The 21,345-nt window shown below is 52.9% G+C and overlaps 1 protein-coding gene and 1 pseudogene across 1 annotated transcript in view; one reads left to right on the top strand and one right to left on the bottom strand.

The window, feature by feature from the left end:
* Positions 1-2,289: 2,289 nt before the first annotated feature.
* Positions 2,290-21,345, bottom strand: part of PHGDH (phosphoglycerate dehydrogenase) — a 29,729-nt gene continuing 10,673 nt past the window's right edge. Inside the window, exons 4-12 of the mRNA XM_069478893.1 lie at positions 20,388-20,442; positions 20,189-20,287; positions 13,797-13,929; positions 13,169-13,317; positions 9,375-9,527; positions 5,742-5,874; positions 4,448-4,578; positions 3,408-3,645; positions 2,290-2,535 (exon numbers count right to left, since the gene is read on the bottom strand). Of these exons, the coding sequence (XP_069334994.1) occupies positions 2,381-2,535; positions 3,408-3,645; positions 4,448-4,578; positions 5,742-5,874; positions 9,375-9,527; positions 13,169-13,317; positions 13,797-13,929; positions 20,189-20,287; positions 20,388-20,442 (1,246 nt within the window). The 3' untranslated portion in view covers positions 2,290-2,380. The remainder of the gene's footprint in view (positions 2,536-3,407; positions 3,646-4,447; positions 4,579-5,741; positions 5,875-9,374; positions 9,528-13,168; positions 13,318-13,796; positions 13,930-20,188; positions 20,288-20,387; positions 20,443-21,345) is intronic.
* Positions 11,068-11,707, top strand: LOC138389135 (adenylate kinase 4, mitochondrial pseudogene; annotated as a pseudogene).

The following is a 21,345-nucleotide window of genomic DNA, read 5'->3' on the forward strand; positions in this document are numbered from 1 at the left end:
TCATCCTACATATTTGCTGCTTTACACTCTTCAACCTGTGTTTCCCCATTTCCTCCCCAAGCCCCATCCCCTGACCCCGACAACACATTTTAGTCTGTATTTCTATATATTTGACCTTCTTTTGGTTTAGGTTCCACGTATAAGTGAGGCATGCGATATTTTTCTGTGTCTGGCTTATTCCACTTAGTCATCAGGGAAATGAAAATCAAAACCGCTATGATATATCACCTACACCTGTGAGGATGGTTATTAACAAAAAGACAAATGATAACAAGTATTGGTGAGGGTGGCGAGGAAAGAGAACACTTAGACACTGTTGGTGAGAATGTAGATTAGTGCAGCCATTTTGGAAAACAGTATGGAGGTTCCTAAAGAAACTATTAATAGCTGAATTTTAAAATTAATCCTGCCCTTTAAATTTGGGAGGTCATATGAACAGCCAAGGTATAGGTGATGCAATGAAATTGTCCCATGCCCTCTAGTGTGAACTATGTCTAGGAGGATATTTTGAGATGTTCAAGTAATCTGGGTTTCTAGAATTGTTCTGACCACCTTAGTGTACAAAATGTGGTTTGCCTAGGGAGTTTTGAGGAAGGAGGCTTAGAGGCTGAAAGCTGAGCTCAATTTTTAACTGAGTTTTTAACTTCAGTCTCAGCCTGTTTTTCTAGCTATCAGTTGACTCAAGTGACTTCCCCAGCAGATCCCGTATGAGGCACAGGCATTTTCCAACAGGAGGGATTGTGTTGTCTGACGTCAGGACACCCAGCATCTAGAGCTGGCTGAACATATCGCAATGAGGGCATGGGGGTCGGGGCAGGGGGCTTTGGTTCATGGAGTTGTTTCTATATAAAGGATTGAGACCTGCTCATCTACTCTCAGAAAGGCATAGGAATGAAGAGACCAGCGTTCACCAAGTGCCCTGTGCACTTCACGTAAATCACTTTTTAATCCGGTAAATCCTCACTGTGGCTCTGCGAGAGGCAACATTATCCCTCTATCAGATGAGGAAACAAAGGCTTGGGGGAATTAAACACTGTGTTCCAGGTCACAGAGCTGTCCAAAGTTGACCTTGGTGTTCATACCCAGGTCCAAGCCCTTCAAGGTCTGCTCCAGCGATGCCAACACACACACACACACACACACACACACACACACATCTAGGCTCACTGCAGATGCTAGCACCACCCTTACTGTTGGAGTTCCTGCAACACTCAGCCCCTTTGAAGCACTAAGGAAGCCAAAGTGGTGGGCCTGCCCCTGCCAGTGCCAAGCAGCTGCCCTGTGCCAAGCCTTCCTAGCCAGGGCAAGGAGCCTCAGAAACAGATGCTATTGGGCACACAGTAGGAAAGGAACGCATCACCCTATAATAATGGGGGGAGGGTAGGCTCTCAAAAAGTGAACCTTTCAGGTGAAGGAGTGCCATTCTGCCATATTTTTCAAGAAAGTCACCTTTTTTTGAGGGGCAGGGGGATAGGGTCTCTCTCTTGTTGCCCTGGCTAGATTGCAGTGGTGTCATAATAGCTCACTGCAACCTCAAATTCCTGGGCTCAAGCGATCCTGCCTCAGCCTTCCAAAGTGCTGGGATTATAGGCATGAGCCATCATGCCCAGCCAAGAAAATCATCTTAAAAAAAAAAAAAAAAGTAACACACTGTCCACCCCACACTGATCTCACTCTGTGAACCTGCCACATACTCTCATGCCCCTGTGACTTTACACACACAATCTTCCCCTTATGAAATCCTTCCAAACATCTCTGCGACACCAACATCCTCAGCTCAAATTACTTCCTGCTCTGGACTCAAGAGCTCTCCTGTATACCTCTGTTGTTGTATCGCTCACGGCTTCCCGTGACCTCTGTATGTTCTGTTCCTCCCACCAGGAGACTTCTATGGGACAGGGGTCAGGTTTGAGCTCTTCTCTTAAAGGAAAGCACCTAGCCCAGTGCTTGGCACATAATGCTGAGCATGTCTGTTGAATTTTACTTGTTAATGTGCATGTATATTCACAGATGGAAGGGATCCTGAACTACTACAGGATTCTGAAATATATTGAGCTTTGTTCCTATAAAAATGCCTCTGAATAACCTTAGAGACAGGAGCAGGTCATCTTCAGAGCTCCCACACCCATGCCATCCGCTCATCCCAATCTTCCTGACACCCTCCAGCGCTCAGCCCCTGGCTGCCTGCAGATGCCCTCTGCTGGCTCTTCAGGAAAATGACAACACAAAGACACAGGAGGAGTTGGGAGGCTCTTTACTGGATGATTACTGCTGTACCAGAGGCCTGCTTCCCACCCCGGCAATGTGGACTTTCTCTCCCTGCTGCCCAGTGGGTAGCTTTCTTCAGAGAAGCCCGAGGCTGGGACCAGTGAGCCCCAGGTCAGAACTGGAACTGGAAGGCCTCGGTCACATGCTGCTTCCATGCCTGCAGGCTGGGCAGCAAGGAAGAGATGCCCATGACGTGCCAGGCCTCCCCCTCCGACACCACCGAGGTCTGGTAGGACAGCAGCCGCACGCCCGCCTCTGCCAGGAGGCCTGGAAGTAGGAGAAAGGCCGCTTGGCACAGCGTATGGGGAGAGGAGGAGCGAGGGGCTGGGAGCAGAGTCCGAGGCTGTGGGCCTCTGTGATCAGACTTGCAATGGGGGGATGACAGTCTCAGAATCACAGACCTGAGACGGAAGGAACAACAGGGCACCTGCCCAGCTTCCCTTGACATTCCAGAGGCTCTTTAACACCCTGACCTCGGGCAAGGCAGGGAAGGGATGGTCTAGCCACCAACAGCAGGAGCTCTTGACTTGTTGACTGCCAGTTTTATCCTGGCCAAGAGCAAGGGAGAAAAGCAGGAAAGTTCCTCTGGGCAGTCTGCAAGGATGGTGAAATCAGGCCCTTCAGGGCTTGGGGACACAACACACCCTCTGCCAAACCTGGATGTGTTGCAAAACCTCCCAGCAACCCAGGCCCCAGGGGACTGGGGCAGGCCCAACACACCCACAGCCACAGGAAGAGATGCCTTCGTAGGCTTTGTGCAGCCGGGCTGGCCACTAGGGCCTGCAGGCAGGAGAAGGAAACCTGCACTCCACGGCCCTGAGCTCCTGAAATGTGGCTCCACAGGCAGGTCCAAACAGGGTGCTTAACATGGCGAGCTGGGGACCCACAGCCGGGCTAGGTCCTACCCCTGCCACACTGCTCTGTGACCCCGGATAAAGCATTTTCCCTCTCTAAACTCAGTATTCAACCCCTGAATGTTCTGGAAAACTGGCGTGATTGACCCTGGGTATGGTGCAGATCCAGAGATGCCCCGAGGCAGGGAGGGGCTGAAGAAGGCAGAAGGTCGACAGGGTCCAAACCCAGAGCAGGTCCCACCCTTGCCTCATGGGCCCCAGCCAGCCCCACAGGGCCGTCCTCACCGATCATGGTAGGCAGCAGTGCAGGGTCAGAGGGCTGGGCCCGGAACATGAGCAGGGGCAGGCCCCTGCGGAGAGGCACTTCTGGCCGGAAGACAGCTCCGTTGAGCACCTGCAGCACAGGCGTGGTGCCCTGGACCGAGCCCACAGCCTGGTAGGGGGCGCCTGCCAGCGCCACGGTCAGGAGGCATTCCCCGAGGCCCTGCTCCCCTGGGGCAGCAAGGCTGTGGGAGGTGGTGACCTACAGGGAAAAGGCAAGGTGACAGTTGTTCCTCCTGGCTGCACCACACTCACGCCCTCTCTCAGCCGGATCACTGGTACGCCCGGCCGACACGCCCAGCAATTCAGGGGAAAGGCGAATGGGCTAAGCCTTGTTCCCCTGAGTATTAGCCTCCTGGGACAGCCAGTGACTCCCTAAGGGGAGGGCACAGAGAGACCTGCCAGGCACAGGTAAAAGATGGGGGCGTGAGGGGGAGGAGGGAGGCAGGGCTGAGGAGGATGCAGCGGCCCCGCCTGGGCCCTCCTGCTCCGACACACAGCTCCCTGCACAGAATCAGTGGGCTGCCCGGCATTGCTCCTGTCAGCTCCCACTGGCTGAGAAACAGACTTAGAACTTAACAGGGACCCAGAAGGGAAGGCACCAAAGGGCAGCCGTGAGAGGCAGCAGAGGACGTGTGGCCCACTCCCAGAGTTTGCAAGCTAATCAAGAAAACCAGGTGCTACGGCACGAGGGGCACTGAATGTTGACCCAGACCGAGTCTGCCGCAGCCTGGCTCATCATCTTCCCCAGCTGTGGAGTGGGGGCCGCCACCGTGGTTCACAGAGCACACTTTCGCCAGGACTAGTTCACTCTGTGACGCTCAGAGACAGCAGTGTCTCCATTTCGCAGAGGGAGGGACTGCAGCTGCCTCTCCCAGGTGGCCGGGCCAAGGGCAGGACGTGCACCCAGGACTCCACTCAACGAGCAGCGAGCAGGGCGGTTAGAGGGCTCTGGACAGGAGGGGAGAAGAGCGGTGCCCACAGGGAGGGGGTGGGGGACGCACATCGAGGCCAGCCTCCTTCACCAGCAGTTTGGCGTTCACCAAGTTCACGTCCACCTGCTTGGAAGACTCTTTCAGGAGGCCGACAATGACCGCAGGGCTCAGGCAGCTCCCGACGTTCTTCAGGGACGCTCCTGGGAACAAGGAGAGGCTACCCTCAGGCCACCATTTGTTGAGCACCACAGGAAGGGACAAGAGGCCACTGGCACCCAGCTCTGGGCTATGGGTCCACAGCCTGGCCCAAGCAGTCCCACTTAATCTCCAGACGACTCGGTGGGGAAAAAAAATCCCTGTCCAAGCTGGGAAACCCGTTACTTTAGCCACCCTGAGAAACTCCCCTCCAAAACTCAGCCCAACTCCACTCCCTGCCCCACCCTGCCCTTGGCGTGGCCACCCTGGTCTGCCCATCATTCTCCTGGGGGACACTGGAAAATTCTCTGCTCCCACCCCCACGTGGAGCTCAGCCCCTTGCCAGCCTCAGGAAGTGAAAGCAGGAAGGAGCAGCTGCCGCCCAGTCCCCTGCCTTGTGTCCTCCAGGGCCAGTGGGGGGCTGCTGGCTCTGCCCGCCCCAGCACTGCCAGTGGTTGGAGCTCAGCCGCCCCCACCTGCGATCTCTCCCCAGTGTGCAGATGCCCAGTGGGCAGTGGGGGAGGGTTAAGGGAACTGGAGCCCTCCTTGGTCACTCAACCACATCTGCATAGTGCTGGGTCCACGACAAAGGCAGCCAGAGCCTGCTCAGCAGCTCAGCAGGGTGGACATGAGCACTGCTCCCACTCCTTGCCTGAGCATACCCCAAGGACGGTCAGACTGCCCAAAAGCCCACCTCAGTGTGTCACAGAGCACAAGATGTCCCCACCACCTCAGCTGGCTCATGCACCCCGTGACTCTCACTTGACAAGTGAGGAAGCCAAGGTTCAGGGAAGGGAAAGTCACACAGCAGGTTAATGACAGGGCCAAAACCAGAATTGAATGTGCTCTTGCTTAAGTGGGGACTCCCAAGGGATCATACCTTCCCTTGCACAAAACTCTTATCTCTTGTAGGGTCTCTCTTGCACCCAAAACATGCAGACCTTTAAAACACTGCATAAATACAATTTATGAAAACTAAATACAACCTCTCAATGACTTTTTTTATCCCTCCCCCTTTTCCCCACCCTCAGTAGTGAGTGACTATACTCAGAGCAGGGTCCAAGTCACCTCTGAGGCTCACACTAGCCCTGTGACCTGCAGCAGACACACCCAGCAGGGGCAGAGGTCACGCTCCCCTCTCCCAGCCCCTGCAGTGTCCTCAGCTCACCTTGTGTTACCACCTGGACGATCCCTTTGGGAGATCCGGCCCAGGCTCGCATCAGTGTCCCCAGAGCTTCTGCCAGCCCAATCCAAGGCTTGGTGTGTGGAGAGAAGGCACTGGTAAGGGCCTGGGCGTTCACCTGCAGAGAGCGGGGGAGCAGGGCTGAGGTCAGAAAGAGGCAAGGCAGGGGCTCACCTGCCCGGCTCAGCTCCCAGCCTAGGGTGTGCTGCTAAGACTCAGTTGCACGTGGAGAAAAGGCACAGGGCCACCCAAGCTTTGGGTGCCTGGTGGATGGCAACTTCCACCAGCCCCCAACAAGAAGACAATGACTTGTTCCTATGGATGAGGAGCGCAGTGGAGCCAGAAATGGACACAGAAGGCTGAGACCACTCAAAATTGCCACCTCCAAGGGAGACTCGCTTTTGCTGTGCTGGGGGAGGGTTTGGACAGCACAATAAAGGCGGGTCTTTGACATAAAAAGTATGAGGAGTCACAGATAACTTGGACACAGAATGATGGGCCTCTCTGGGATGGCATTCCTAATATGCCTTCATTTATATTTTCCTTTTTTTAAAGTGAGTGTTTGTCACTAAACACTATGAACAATTGTCACAAAGTTTTGATGATCCTATCACGCTTCAAACATCGATCCATGTGAAATCCACCATGAACCCCGCTAGGAAGCTGTGGGGGGCAGAAGCCACATATCAGCCTAAAGTTGTAAGTCTAGAGTCTGGTTGGCTCCGTCCCCACCAGGGGCCTGATAACAGAGCCAGCTTGTTCTGGGCCAAAATTTCTATTCCATTTTGTGGTTCAAAATGCTCTGGTTCTGAGTTAGGTAATTTGGTCACTTTTACTGAGGGAACTTGTAAGGACAACCATCTAAGAAGGATTGAATGAGAAACCCGGGGTTTGACGCAAATCAAACAGGCAACTACAAGACAGAATTAAAAGAAAACAGGGAGTGGGGAGGAGGGGATGGGTGAAATCCTACCTAACGGGTACAATGCACACTACCTGGGCTCAAGCACTACAAAAGCAATCCACGTAACCAAAACCTTTGTACCTCCATAATATTCTGAAATTAAAAAAATAAGAAAAGGAAAAACACAGATGCTTCTATTTCTGTTTTCATAAATAGTATCATTGGAAGAGTATTTTTAAGAAGACAGAGGTAGAGAATCACGGTGTTGGAAACGGCGGCTGAGGCAGGGCTTCCCAGGGCCGCTTCTGTGTGGGAGGTGGCCGGGTGTCAGGGCTTCCTGCTACAGGGCGGCTTTGTCCTCTCCACGGGGACACAGAGAGAGCAGTGAGCCGGGAAGTGGAACAAGGGAAAGACCAGCTGCTGAGAGGAGACCTGGAGCACCGTGCTCCAGCTGGCTGGGCTGAGAGCCCAGTGATCAACTAAGGGTCGCCACGAGGCAGGCCCCTCGCCTCGTTTCTCTGGCCTCTGTGTGGGGTCTGCAGGGCCCAACCCCAGGGCGCTGCTCGGTACAGGAAGGGTTCTCAGTCTTCTCTAGAAAACACCCAGCGAACTCGAGGGAGGGAGTCAGGTGCTTTGGGACACTAGCCTGACCCTAATGTTACTCTGTATCTAAGGTCAGAGCAGAATTGAGGCCAGGCACAGTGGCTCATGCCTGTCAGCCCAGGGTCTTAGGAGGTTGAAGCAGGAAGGTCGCTTGAGGCCAGGAGTTCAAGGCCAACCTGGGCAACATAGTGAGACCCCATCTCTACAAAAAAATAAAAAAGAAATTAAGCCGGGGGTGGCGGTACACACCCACAGTCGCAGCTTCTCGGGCAGCTGAGGCAGATCACTTGGGCCCAGGAGTTAGAGGTTGCAGTGAACTATGATCATGCCACTGCACTCCAGCCTGGGCCACAGAGTGAGACCTGGTCTCTAAAAATGAATAAATAAATAAAAACTTTTAGAAAAGAACAGACTTGAGCTGGAGAAGACACAGGAAAGAATTAGGAAGTGAGACAGTTCCTACATGACAAAACTGTCTTTCTTTCCAAATGGCTACTCTAAGACTATTGGCTGCTCTGGGTAGAGAATTAAATTTGCCTCAGTTTAGCTGTTTGGACCAAGAGATTTTACTTCCTCAGCAAGATGGGGACATTTTGTGGTCCCACTTGATAGAACTTATACTAAGGTGTCCCTTTCAGGAAAAGCCCTGGAATGCCACTGCGCCTAACGATGACGTGCATACGCTGCAAGGCTACGATGGGGAGAGCGGACACCAGCCTTCCAGAAAGGCTGAAGGGTGAGGCGAGCTCACGGGCGCAAACCCCAGCCTGGGACAGGATCAGCATCACCTGGGAGGAATGGACCTTCTCAGAAGCCAGGAGGTGCAAGATGAGTGAGAAGTGTGCTTTATCCTGAGGCGCCAACGCAGCAGAGAGAGGACAGAGGACATGGGCAGACCCGGTCTTTGCAGCCAGCACCAGGCTCGCTGGGCCTCCCGCGGCACGTGACAGCTGGCCCTGCAGGGCCCTCCGGCCTTCCACGGACTGAACGGGCGTGCTGGGAACAGCTGGCGCCCTTGCTTTCTCAGGAGGCACAGGGCAGAGTGGCCTGGAGAGCTGGGCTATCAGTCTAGAGGGGAGAGGGCAGAACAAAGGGTCCTGGTCTCTCCTGCCACAGCTCTGTCCTCACCGGCGAAAATCTCCAGGCTCAGGGGCAGCCAGGAGGTCAGGGAACCCCCACCCCGCCATGTGCTGACTCTTTCAGAGTACTGGGTAAATGTTCTGGGCCCACCCCTGTGAGCTGCAGAGAAACCTGAACCACAGTTTTTTTGTCCTCAGAGACAAAAGGAGAAAGATATAAACTCGTGGAACCTTCATAACAAGAGAGAACATGGTTGATCAGCCAAAGACCTGAGAAGGAGCTGGAAAGGCCAAGCAAGTCTTCGTGAAGGAGGACACGAGCCCCATGAAGGAGTGCTGTGCCTTCCTCATTCACCTCTGCACCCCCCAGGGCTGTGACAGTGTCTGGTCCCCACTGGAGCTGAAGGAACATCCGAAGACAGAATGAACGAAACAGGACTTGAAATGTAAGTCGGGTTAAGCTCAGGGGACACGTACATGCCGGGAAGGGCCCGATGGGAGCCCAGACAAGACGTGGGGACGTTAGGCCATGACCGGGAAGGAGGGGGCCAGCCGGCAGGGAGGCTTCGTACTGGGAGTGGGGAGAGGAGGGTCTGAGATGGACACGGTGGAAGGAGTGCTCTGGGAGTGTGCAGGGTGCAAGCTCCCCAGGGGGGCTTTCTACACAGGCCACCCGCCCCACCCCCACCACTGCATGCAGCTGTCACCCAAGCAACATTCCTTCACCCCCAAGGACAAAAGAGCCTTTCTCTAGAGGCTGGGCCCTGGGAAGGGCCACAATCTCTGCAGCGAGCCTACAACATAACAGAACTGTGCTGCGCTGTCTGCTGCCAAGGCCTCAGCTATCGGGGCGGGAGACAGGGCGGCTCCTGCCCACCCCTCCCAGAGAGGGCTGACTTTAGCAGATTCCCTTTATCTTCACCTCCCAGGCTGAATCTGTTCACCCACGAGGTCACCATCTCCCCACAGCAAGACGCCTCCCCCCTCCCCACCCTCCGACCTCGGACCCACAGCCCATGTGGCGATACTCACAACCCCCGCTACAGATTTCCCCTTCGCCATGTCCACAAACTGGATGGCAATTTCCTCCCCGCAGCGGCTCTGGGCCTCCTTGGTGCTGGCGCCCAGGTGGGGACAGCTGATGACGTTCTCGTGGTCCACCAAGGCTCGGTCCCGTGGCGGCTCCTGCCAAGAAGAGACATCTCTAGGTTGGCTGCTATGGACTGACCATACCCTCTTCGAGCCACCCCAGGGCACAGAGGAAGCTGGAGGGAAGGCAGGCAGGAGTATGGCCACCTTCTACTTCTGCTTTGTCACAGTGGTCACTGGACTCAGTAACCGGCTTCCTCGTGAATGTTCCATCACAGCAAAGTGAACAGAGCAGAAACTGTGGACCAGACTCAAATCTCACCTCCGCCTTTCACCACCTAGGTGCCTCGGAGCAAACCTCGATCTCTCTAAGCCTCAGTTTCTTTATCTATGAAATGGGTTATTACTATCTACCTTGTAACATTATTGTGGGGATTATGCACCTTTAACACAGGAGATTGTTGTTGCTGGCTGTTTCCCTGAAGCCCACGCCCCTGCATCCTCGCATTGTCGGTGAGCCGCGCTGGCTGGCTGGCTGGGCTCTCAGCACGCGTCCCGCTCCTCCGCGCGGACATTCCACACAGGAGCCACACTCTGGCTCTCACGGGACAGGCTGCCCATTTCCACCCCGCCTCCAGTGTCCCTTCAAGCCCTCTGCTCGCTGAGCAGAAGACTGCCCCAGGGAATGTCACTTGGGCATCATCTCTCCTGCCCATTCCCCCCAGGGCTCTGTTGGTCCCACTGAATTTTGACCATGTAACCCTGTGGTCCCGGCCACATAGCAGCAAGTGGCACAAGGATGCGGAGGAGAGAGGAGACGGTGCTGTGTCGGGGAGGATGGTGATACGCAGAAGGCAGAGGCTTCCCCTGCCGTTAAGGAGCTTATGACCTAGTTGAGAAAGACGACCAGGAGTACAAACCAAAACGCACTGTGCGCCCTGGGCTGGGAATAGACCATGAATGCCACAGGGGCTCAGAGAGGGCCAGTTACTTGCCAAAGCCACACAGCCAGTAACCTGCAACCCACAACTGCCTAATCTAAAGTCCAGGCTCTTTCTGCTGCTGCATCACAGGGAGGGGCCCTGATGCTGGGGGCGGGATCTCTGAGGAGATCCCAGTGGAAATGCACTCCTCCCCATTCCAACTGGTGTGAGGCTGGGCCTCTGCCCTGCTGGGAGAGCAGCCCAGCCCAAGGACCCTGAGGGAATACTGCCAGCATCCTCATCCTTGGGCTTCTGTCCCTCCCTAGGGGAAGGGAAGGGGAACACGAGTGGATGCTGGGATCGCATGTCAGTCAGGGACCCGAAACAATACAGTAAACCCCCTCCCCCTGTCCCAAATCCTCACCCTCAAGACTGGTTTGCAGCTTTGTCTTTATCAACACACAGCAGTCTGAGCAGCCTGGGACCAGGAATTGGGTCCCATCTAAAACCTGAGTTTTGGAGTCAGTCCCAGCACTGGGCTGAGGGGAGAGGTTGTCTCAAAAGTCTCTCCTTTCCCCTGTGGGGGTGGGTGGCTGGCAAGTTCCAGCCCTGAGCTGAGGGTGCCAGAGGAAGGGGCCAAGAAACAAGGTTCCTGGGGCTCCCTCCAGGGCCGCTGTCTGGGCTGCCCGTGTGCCCACCTCCTTGCGAAGGCGATGGCTTCCAAACTCTCGTGCGTGGACATCCTTGGGCCGCCTGGCTCAGGCAAGGGCACTGTGTGTCAGAGGATCGCCCAGAACTTTGGCCTCCAGCATCTCTATTCTCCTTGCAGGAGAATATCAAGGCCAACACCAAAGAGAGAACGGTCTTTTGGTTCCAGGTCATGTGATCACACACCTAACGCTGTCAGAGCTGGAGAATAGGCGCAGCCAGCACTGGCTACTAGATGGTTTTTCTAGGACATTAGGACAAGCTGAAGCCCTGGACAAAATCTGTGACCTGGATCTAGTGATCATTTTGAACATTCCATCTGAAACACTTAAAGATCGTCTCGGCCGACGCTGGATTCATCCTTCTAGCAGAAGGGAGCACAACCTGGACTTCGGTCCACCTCATGTACATGGGATTGATGACATCACTGGTGAGCCATCAGTCCAGCAGGAGGATGACAAATCCGAAGCAGCTGCTGCCAGGCTCAGACAGTACCGGGATGTGGCAAAGCCAGTCACTGAATTATGCAAGAGCCGAGGAACACACCGCCAATGTTCTGGGATAGAGACTAACAAAATCTGACCCTACGTTTACACGCTTTTCTTGAACAAGATCACACCTATTCAGTCCAAGGAAGTGTCCTGACCCTGCCGAATGGAAGATTCAGGAGGATGTGGTCATTCATTCAATCGTGTGTGTAGTATTGGTGCTGCGTCCAAGTTAGAAGCTAGCCGAGATAGCTTGCAGCACCTTTTCTAGTTTAAATGGTGAACTGATAGGAAAGCTAATGAGCAGAAAGAATTCACGAAGAGGCCCTCCTCGTCTTTCAAAAGAATGGTTGCCTGTGTATGTTTAAGGTGTCTCTGCACATGTCTCAAGCCTCTCACAAGAAAGCAAGTGCAGGCTGGATTTCAATGGTATATACCCTGAGCTCTAGCTGATTTCTGACAGCCATGTTGTTGCTATAGCATTCTTTCTACACGTTGTGGTGGTGGTCTCTGGTTCTCCCTATCCCCCCAAAGACTGTTGAACCATAGTACCAGTAAGCCTGAGAATGGCAAGCGCTCTGGCCCAGGCTTTCTCTGGTGTGTGCCCGCCTGGTGACAATGACATTGAAGTTCATTGCTCTCAGTGGTTGTTTCTCTGGTCTTGAGTGACTACATCCACAATTCATTTTCTGGTAGGAGTGACTCCTTCTTTTCTGCATCCACGCTCCACACAGAATCTCCTTTTCAGACATCCTGGGATGAGAGGATTTGGCTTCTCTTTTGTTAAGACTATATATTGTTTCCTATATATGTTTTCTCTCTTCCTAGGCTGTTAAATATAGGCTATTAAATAACACAGATGGTTATGCTGTTGTACCTCTCAAGTTCTTCTAAGAATGGAGAGTGAAGAGACTCCTCAGGCACCAGGAATGGAGTATGCAGAGGGTCTTACTTAAACTTGCTAGTCTGACTCTCATAAATTGACACTGCTCCTTTCTTTTATTATGAAAAAATTAAACCCCTAGAAGCCTTTTGGGAATCCTCAAAAAAAAAACCCATGGGGAAGATTTACCTACACAAATGCTGAAAGATCATATCTTATGTGTAGAAGCAATAAGACCATATGGAATTACTGGACTGATAGAATAAATAGTTAAGCTTTTTATTCAAGATAATAAAATGTATTTTGAAAGTGCTGCTAACTATTGATTTTGACAGTGTTTTTCTCCTGTGAGTGGCCCAAGAATATTATAAATAGCTGTGACAGGGAATGGAGCAAAATGTTGCACTGGCTGTGCCTAGACTGGGTACGACAGCTTTATGATGATGGGGAAACAAAATCTTAGTTTTTTTTTTTTTTTTCTGTTCCAAAGATGCATTCTATGGGGTAGCTATACAGTCAAGAATTCGATACTGAAACAAAAACAAAAACAAAAAAACCCTGAGTTTTGCAGAAGATAACACAGAGATGGGAGGGCGCCTCTGTACCAAGCTCGCCGTGGACGCTGGAGGCAGCAGGCCGAAGGCCTTGTGTGAAACGCCGGGCTCGCCCTGCCATGGGCCCCTCTGCCCAGCCCTACACCCTCCTCCCCCGACGCCGAGGCTGACGGGCACTCACTTCCGTAAACACATCCAGCGCGGCTCCAGCACACTGGCCAGACTGCAGAGCCCGGAGCAGGGCACCTTCGTCCACAATCCCGCCTCGGGCACAGTTCACCACACGCACCCCCTTCTTGCACCGGGCAAAGGTGCTGTCGTTCAGCAAGCCTGGAAGAAAGGGAGACTCTGCCAGCTGCGGCGGTGCCTGGATCCCAGGCGGCCCAGAGGCCCCGCTTCCTGCTGACGACAGCCTCTCTGTTCTCACCTCTTCCTTCTCACATGCTCTGGGACAGCAGTCCTGTTCTAGGTCTGGCCTAGACTCAGTTTAGGAACATCCTGGAAGTTCTTGAGATATTACTGTTTCAAGTAGGTGAAGGAATCAGAAAACCCCGCAGTGGTCATAGGAAGCGCCCACAAGGGTCACTAGCTGTATATGTGCCCAGGTCACCCAGACACCGCGCATTTCCGGCTGGCTCACCCCACCTCCGTCTGATGCAGGGGCATCCAACAGCATCAGTGCATTCTGCAGGAACCGAGGGCCCCTCCTCGCGGCTGGTTACCAGCCTCTGCAGGAGGCCCAGACTCAGGGCCCATGGTAACTGGTCTGTGGCTTCTATGGCCAGCCCACAATGTAGGGACACACCTACCTGTCGTGGAAGGCAGGAGAGGCGTGTGCACAGTGATGAAATCACAGAGAGGCCAGATCTCCTCCAGGGGCAGCTGCTGAACTCCGAAGGAGGCCGAGACTTCTGGAGAAATGATGGGGTCATACCCTACAGTCTGGTCAGAAGCAAGAAAGAATATTGTTAGTATCAATAACAGCAACCATTTATCAAGCATAATTTAATTCTCCATTTTAATTCTTAAGACAAAACAATAAGGCTGGTACTACTCTTCCGTCTGCTTTAGAGCCAAGGGAAGCAGGGCTTACTCAGGCTGGACGGAGCCCTCCCAGGGCTCGGAGGGAGGTCTGTCTGCCTCCACGCTCTGACCTCACACACACGCGAGAGCAGCTCGTGTGCGGCTGGACAGGGGAGCAGTGGTGTCATCAGAGGGCACAGCCAGGAAAGGGGAGAGATGGCGGATGCAGCCAGGGGACCCCACAGGTCCAGAAGACAGGCAGGTGTACCAAGTATTTCAACAGAGCGAGCAGAAGGGAGGCAGGAGGACGGCAGGGGAGCGGGGCCAGATCAGCAGACAGGACTTGGGTGTGCTCTGAGCTGGAAGAGCTGGGCCTGCGTCCTCCCGCAGTGACTGTCAGCCGTGTGCAAAGGCACAAGTCATCCCCCTCCGGACCTGGACTGGTGGGTGAGTTTGGTCATCCCCTGATCTAACCTCCACTCATTCAAAATCATTTGAAGAGAAATTCCTCTTATCCCTGAGAGGACGATGTTCAGAGCCAGCTCAGGGTTAAACACAAACAGAAAGAACACGCCGCATATAACACTTTATCAGCGCTTGTCTCTGAGTGTGGGATTATTTTTCCCCTTTGTGCTTTCCTGTGCTTTTTAAGTTCTCCACCCCACTGTTCCGCAGAGCGCTGTCGCTGTTGGCTGCCCCTGCATGGGACAGGGGAGAGGCGAGCCGGCTGGAAGTGCACGGCGTCCGGGGCACCAGGGCACGGCGTCCATGAATCACTTTTGAAATAAGGGCAATATAAAAGCTACTTTAAAACATAACGGAGAAGGGGGCTTCTATTTAAATTCAGTACTTCTAGGGAAGAAACTACAAATGGTTATAAGGTAAAGCTTCTAGATCACATTTTTCACCTTTAGCCTTGTGGAATACAGAAGGCCAAGGGCCTACCCAGCCATAGGTGGGGGGTTTGGGGAAAAGATGCCCCCCTCCGCATACTGTAAGGACCACCGGCCCACAGCACCAAGAGGGGCTTTTTCAGACATTGCCATTTCCTCACATACAACCTGCTCATTTCCTGGGGGGGAAGCCAGTGTCCAGGGGAGGAGGCGGGACCCCTGCCCTCGCTTGTTTGCTGGCTCTGAGGCTGGCTGGAACAATGGCCTGTTCATCTCTAACCCAGATGTATTTTTCCTCCTGTGGTGTGGGGGGAGGGCACAGCAGCAGAGACCGCAGGCTGAGCCTGACTAAGCGAGTTCACAGAGCCCTGTCGCCTGCTCCCTCTCGGGGACCAAGAAACAGCTGGGGTCCCACAGGCTTCGCCCGGCCCAGTGCCCCACGGGCAGGTGTCCAGGGCTGGGGGAGCAGATGAGCACCTTCCTCAGCCATCAGTGAGGCACTGACCCAGCTCCTTTCTTTCAAGGAGAGGAACTCCTTAATTTATCTGCAGATGACTGCAGGGAAAGAATCTGGCTCAGAAAACCCCTGTTCTTATTCTGCATTTGAGAGAGCCAGGGCAGGAGGGAGCTGCTAAGGGTTGGGGCTCTTACGCCAGGAGACCATGTTGGGTAGGTGGAAAGGATGACATCAGGCCCAGAAGACGCGTCCGTGCCAGCGTGCTGATGCATTCTGGAAAGGCTCAGATAGCCTCATACGCAGAAGTTGGAGCACCTCTGGGTACACACAACTCCAAGTCTACTCCTAGGGAGGAGAAGCACGAAGGGATTCCCCCACCTCGGCCCCAGCCCCAGGATAGACTCCTGATGTGGAGGCAGCAGAGGAGACCTCGCTTTCCAAGCAGCAGTCCAGGGCCTCTCCCAGCTGCTGTCATGGGAGGCAGCCCTGAGAGGCTAATCACACCAGCTCCAGGGCCCTGCTGGCTCAGGGCAAGGGGGCCTTCATGTTACAGGGGCTCCAATAAAGAGCCCTTTGGTCACACCCCCTCTCCAGCCCATAGCCACGTTTTCTGGCTTAGCATTGGGACTCTCCCTTTCCCAGCAGTGGAAACTTAAACAGAAACCCAACGTAAAAACAGATCAATTCAAAGCTGCAGAGGTGGAGGCCCAAAGTCCCACCACCTGCTGTCTCCCTGGGCCCCCTCCTCGCTCTCACCTGTGTCCCTAAGGCACCTTGCCAGAGCTTGAGGCTTGGAGAAGAGTGAAAATTCATACTGCTCTGGGACAGTAAGAATTCCAGGTACCAGACTGAGATAGGAGCTGCCTGCCCTGGACTGGTCAATGTCTGTGCTTCGAACAGCTGAGCACAGTGACAAGGCTCAGGGACCATTTACTGTCATGGATCATGAATGAAAACAGTGGCACTGGGCGAAGAACACCAGACGGGAAGTCAAGAGACTGACTGAGTGGGACTCCACCACTCACCGGTCATACTATCTTCAGCACATCATAGAACCCTTCCTGCGCCTCCCTTTCCTTATCTGTAAACCTGGGGTAATAATATTGACCCTGCAGGTCCTCGTGAGCACAGGAACTGACACAGAAGACCTCAGCAAACATTAGCTAGACCTGAAAGGATCGGTGACAACTGGTGCTTTGGGTTCAACATCCACCCCTCTGAACTAAAGTCAGATTCACCGCAACACTGGCCACAAAGAAACCGGTAAGAGTTGCTGGTCTGCTCCCTCATGGCAACTCTTGATAAGACAGTAAGAAGAAGGCTCGGCTCCTGACTGGATTGGGCCTGCTAACACATTCTAGGGAACATGCCAGCATGAACACGTTGAGTCTCTAGGGTTACAACCTGCTATTCGGCAACACTGTTGAGTAAAAGTTTCACACATAGAAGAGCAGCATAGAGCGCAAGGCCTGTATGAACACCAGCAGGCTGCAGTGAGAAATGTCACCTCCCTTGCTCTGGAAGCCAGATTTCTTTTAATGCTGCCAAAAGTCACATTACTTTTTCTATCAGCCTTGCCACTGTTAATCACATTGCTCTGTTGTCAACCAAAGCCCTCCTCCCCCAGAAAAGCTTTTGACAAATGCTTCTATCAATATATCTGAAACCTGTCAAAAGTTGCTTTTTGGACCCATGTGTAGGGGGCACTGAAATGTATTCCAGCTAAATTTCCTGTTAGGGTGACCGATCATGCTAGCCTTCCTGTGTCTTTTCAGCCCCAGTTCTGCACTGTTAAGTATTAACTGCCTCTTCCCTGCTTCCTGTCATCCTCCAATGACACATTGTCCAGGCTGTTGGTGACATTGGTGGACAAGGCAGAGCCCTGCACTGCCATGTACAACCTCCCTCCAGACTGGCCCATTCTTCGCCCAGTTACTAACCCCTACTAATCCCTTCAACAGCGCTAAGCTCAGGGGCTCCATCTTCACCCCAAGGGAATCATGACCGATGTCTTGCTAAAGTCCACATTTGCGAACAATCTATACGCCAGCACTGGGGGAATGGCCAAAATACAAAGCAATTTATACACACAGAATTGCACAAAACAGTTAAAAAATATGGTAGATCTAGTTATTCCAAGACATAACCTTATTATCTTAACACCATGCACAATATTCTATTCTCTGCAGGCACAGAAGCCATCTATAGGGACAGAACTATTTAATATATGCATTCTGTCAATGCACAGAAAAAGTCTAAGATGACACATGCCAAACTGATGTTAACGTGAAGAGCCTAGGATTGGGACGGTAATCAAGAAGATCCTTCTCTGTATCTTAATTTTTATGAGAAAGCGTTCATTTATTACATGATTAAAATATAGTTTTAAATAATCAGATATATGACATCTAGGGATTTCCATGTTCTACTGTTTAATAATGGCTTCCAAAGAGAGAAGGAAGCTAGTCTGCAACAACTTGTGTTTAATAAACACTGAGCACTGTGTCCTGTCTGGATGCTTGTGAACTATCTCTTTCATAATTTGTTCAAGATTGTTCCTTTCCCTTTAGAAAATCTTGCTCTCCATGAGTGCTGGAACATCGCCAGAAGTTTGGATGATGCAGGTTGGTGATCTCTCTGCCCTGAGACAAAATGCATCCGGACCCAGAAATGTGACAGGGCACACGGTCAGAGTAAGCAGCTGATCGGGGGGCCAGGCCACTTGGACCCTCCAGAATGACCAGGTCCAGGTAGCTCTGGAGGGGCTGAGCGTGAGGGGGAACATTCCAAGCCACATTTCTGGGGTTATGAAGAACATTAACCAGAAGCAAGACAGCAGACAGTGACCTCCAGAGACATCTGGACAGAAGAAACCCAAAGGGAAGGCACCAGCACCCTCAGAGCAGTGTGGGCATGGGAATAGAGCCCTCAGGCCCTGGTGACGCACCCTGAGCCACAGATGACCACTGCCGTGAGTAGGCTCTAGGTCTGCCTGACTCAAACACAGGCCTGAGAGGTGCCAGTCACTTCCTGATGTTGATGCTCCAGGTCGCACAAGCCCTTGGGCCCCCAGAAGCAGCGGCTCAGCCGAGTGGTGCCAGAGGAACAGACAAGCTTATCTATCCCCTCAATTATTCAGGATGAGGTGGGGCTTTTGTCTGGTTTAAGTCACTGCCAAAGTCTCCTTGACAATGAATGTTCCTGAACCAGAGTAGTCTGATATGCAGCAGCACCACAGGGAAGGAGATGTGGGGAAGGGGAGCCCTGGGGAAGGGGATCCCCAGGGAAGGGGGCCATGAGAAAGGGGAGCCATGGGGAAGGGGGCCACAGGGAAGGGGAGCCATGGAGAAGGGGGGCCACAGAGAGGGCAGGTGGGAGCTATGGAATGGCCACTGGCCTGGAGCCTGCCTTCAAGTTGCTGCTTCATCAGTGAAACGCTTACCAGTTTGGCTCCACGTGCTGTTAGTTTTACTCAACCCTGAGCCCTGCTTTTAGAAGATCAGAATTCTCCATGGGCTAAGCCTTGACTTTAATCCCTTACAAAAGAAGGAGGAGGAGAAAGTGCTCTCTGTGGCTTGGCATCCTGCTACCCCTGCGCAGAGGGCAAGGCCATGGCTTGTTTTCAAAAGGCTCCCGCTGGGCCACACGCTGCTCTCAGGGATCTAGAAGAATATAGTTGGCACTGCCACCCCCACACCCCTCTGGCCCTGTCCAGCCCTGAGGCTTAGGAAAGACATCTGACTCAGGTACATAAATGAGGTGGGGAGTAGGGGCAGGAGGAAGAGGAAGATGTTCAATGTGTATAACAGGATGCCCACACAGGCTCTCACTACCATCCATTTGCTATGAGTCCCTGGGCTTACAAATTCTGTATGGCAATAATCCACAGGTTCCTTCTAACTCTAAAAGGTAGAAGGGATGGAGAGAAAGGGAAAATTTCATAGCAACTCTATGTACATTTTTCTAGACCTGAGATGATCTGATTTCTCAGATGATCTGTTTTCCTCAATGTTTAAGTAAAGCTTTCCTGGCTGCAGTTTGAGCCCACAATCCCTGTAATTCCCTCAACAGCCACAGTGAACATAGAGATGTCAGATGTCCGCTAGCCTCCTCTTAGCTGCCTTGTCTCTCTGGCCTATCTGGGCAGCCCTGCGGATACCCTCTCTTGGCTTAATGGCCTTGCCCATTTGCAAGATTTCCTGGATTGGCCCGGGGGGTGCGGGGGGGGGGGGGGGGAGGGCATTGCTATTGATAGCAACCCTCCCTCAGCCAGAAGCCTACTGAGCTCCCACAGTGGCAAAAGGCAGTGGTCAGGCGTGGTTTCTGAGACACGTGTGAGGTATCCTGGCCACCATGGGCTCTACAGTCACGTCTCAGTGTGTATACAAGCACCTTTAAGTCTTTTCTAGAAGATGGAGGGAAACTAGAAGGATAGACAGGCAATTGCTCTGTTGTAAAGCTATAAATTTGCTCTTGTTTTCTTAATTATCACAAGAGAGCAGACACAGCAAAACCAGGAAGTCCTCATAGCAAGAGAGGAAAGGATGGGTGGGACACAGAACCCCGTCTGGTCGCTGGGACTCAGGGCTGTCACTCACTCTAGAGCCGGAGGACAGGAACCCCACCAAGTTCTCCCAGCTTTGGAGTTCAAGTGTCCAAATCGCCAGGCCAACATTCTCTCCCGCCTTGGTTTCACCATCTATTTAGTCAGGGGCTCTAACAGACTTCAAACCTTCTAGAATAAAGCCTTTGGTTTCTCCTAGCCAAGCTGCCTCTTCCAAAATTGCTACAGAGAGTCCCATGTCAAAGGGGTCCAGCGACCTCTTACCTTCATCCCAAAGGACTGCATCCGGGTGGCCACCTCTCTCCCAATCCTGCCCAAGCCAAGAATTCCTAGGGTCTTTCCATTCAGCTCTGTTCCCATGAACTATAACCAAACAGGCAAAAGGCAAAGAAGCTGAGGTCAGCACCGCAAGTGGACCTCGGACCCAGAGCGCAGAAGGGGTGAGGCAAGGCTGGCTGCTCACCTTCTTCCGCTCCCACTTGCCATCCTTCATCGAAGCCGTCGCCTGGGGAATCTGCCTGCAAGCACAGACACAGGTTCAGCAGACCCACTCAGACCCCGGCAGCCCAGGAAGTGAGGTGCAACATCAGGCCTGCACAGCCACCGCCCATGACGGTCACGCCCCAGGAACCAGGCTCAGACTGGGTCTGGGGGTTCAAGGTTCAGAAACACCAAGGGGGTGAAGGAGGGTATGAGAGGGAAACCCTGGGCAAGACCTGACTTGGGAAGCCTGGGATTTCTGTCTCTAGCCAGTTTGGAGGGTTCTGATTTCACCTTGGTCACTGAGGTCCCAATCAGAGTGACTTTGGGAGAGTTTTCTCCTCTAGGCAATTGTCAGTCCTCCAGGTTTGTGGGGATAACTGAGTGGGCTATTGGGTGACTCTGGGGACATCAAGTGCTCCAGTAGTTCAAGGAGTTCTTTTCATCTTCCTATCTCACCCAGCACCACAACCTACAATGTCTTCTATCTAATTACTCATTCTTCCCTGAGTGTTTCTTAAGCCACAAGGTCTTACTCTAGTCCGGGGTTGGTGGCTGGGTGCCACAGTCCAGACACTTCCATTCTGTCCTGAATGCCCGGTCCCAACTCTGCTAACATCCTGGCCCACCACCACACACACACACACACACACACACTCACACAAACACTCACACACACTCACAGCCTATGATTCATACGGAGGTCTAGTCTCCATGTGTGTTTTCTGGAGGATACAGAGAAACCGTCAATTAGGGCAAAGTTAGAGGTCAAAGGGTAAGATATATCACATGGGACACAGGTCAGCAAGGCATCTCTCAGGGCAAAAACGGAAGAGATGAGAAACATTTTTTAAGGAGTACCCTCTCCACTCTAGATACCGCACAAGAAACGTTCAGACACACATTAGCTCATCCGAAGTTCACCACTGCATGGAAGGCGG

The sequence above is a fragment of the Eulemur rufifrons genome, chromosome 8 (assembly GCF_041146395.1).
Source record: "Eulemur rufifrons isolate Redbay chromosome 8, OSU_ERuf_1, whole genome shotgun sequence".
Lineage (NCBI taxonomy): Eukaryota > Metazoa > Chordata > Mammalia > Primates > Lemuridae > Eulemur > Eulemur rufifrons.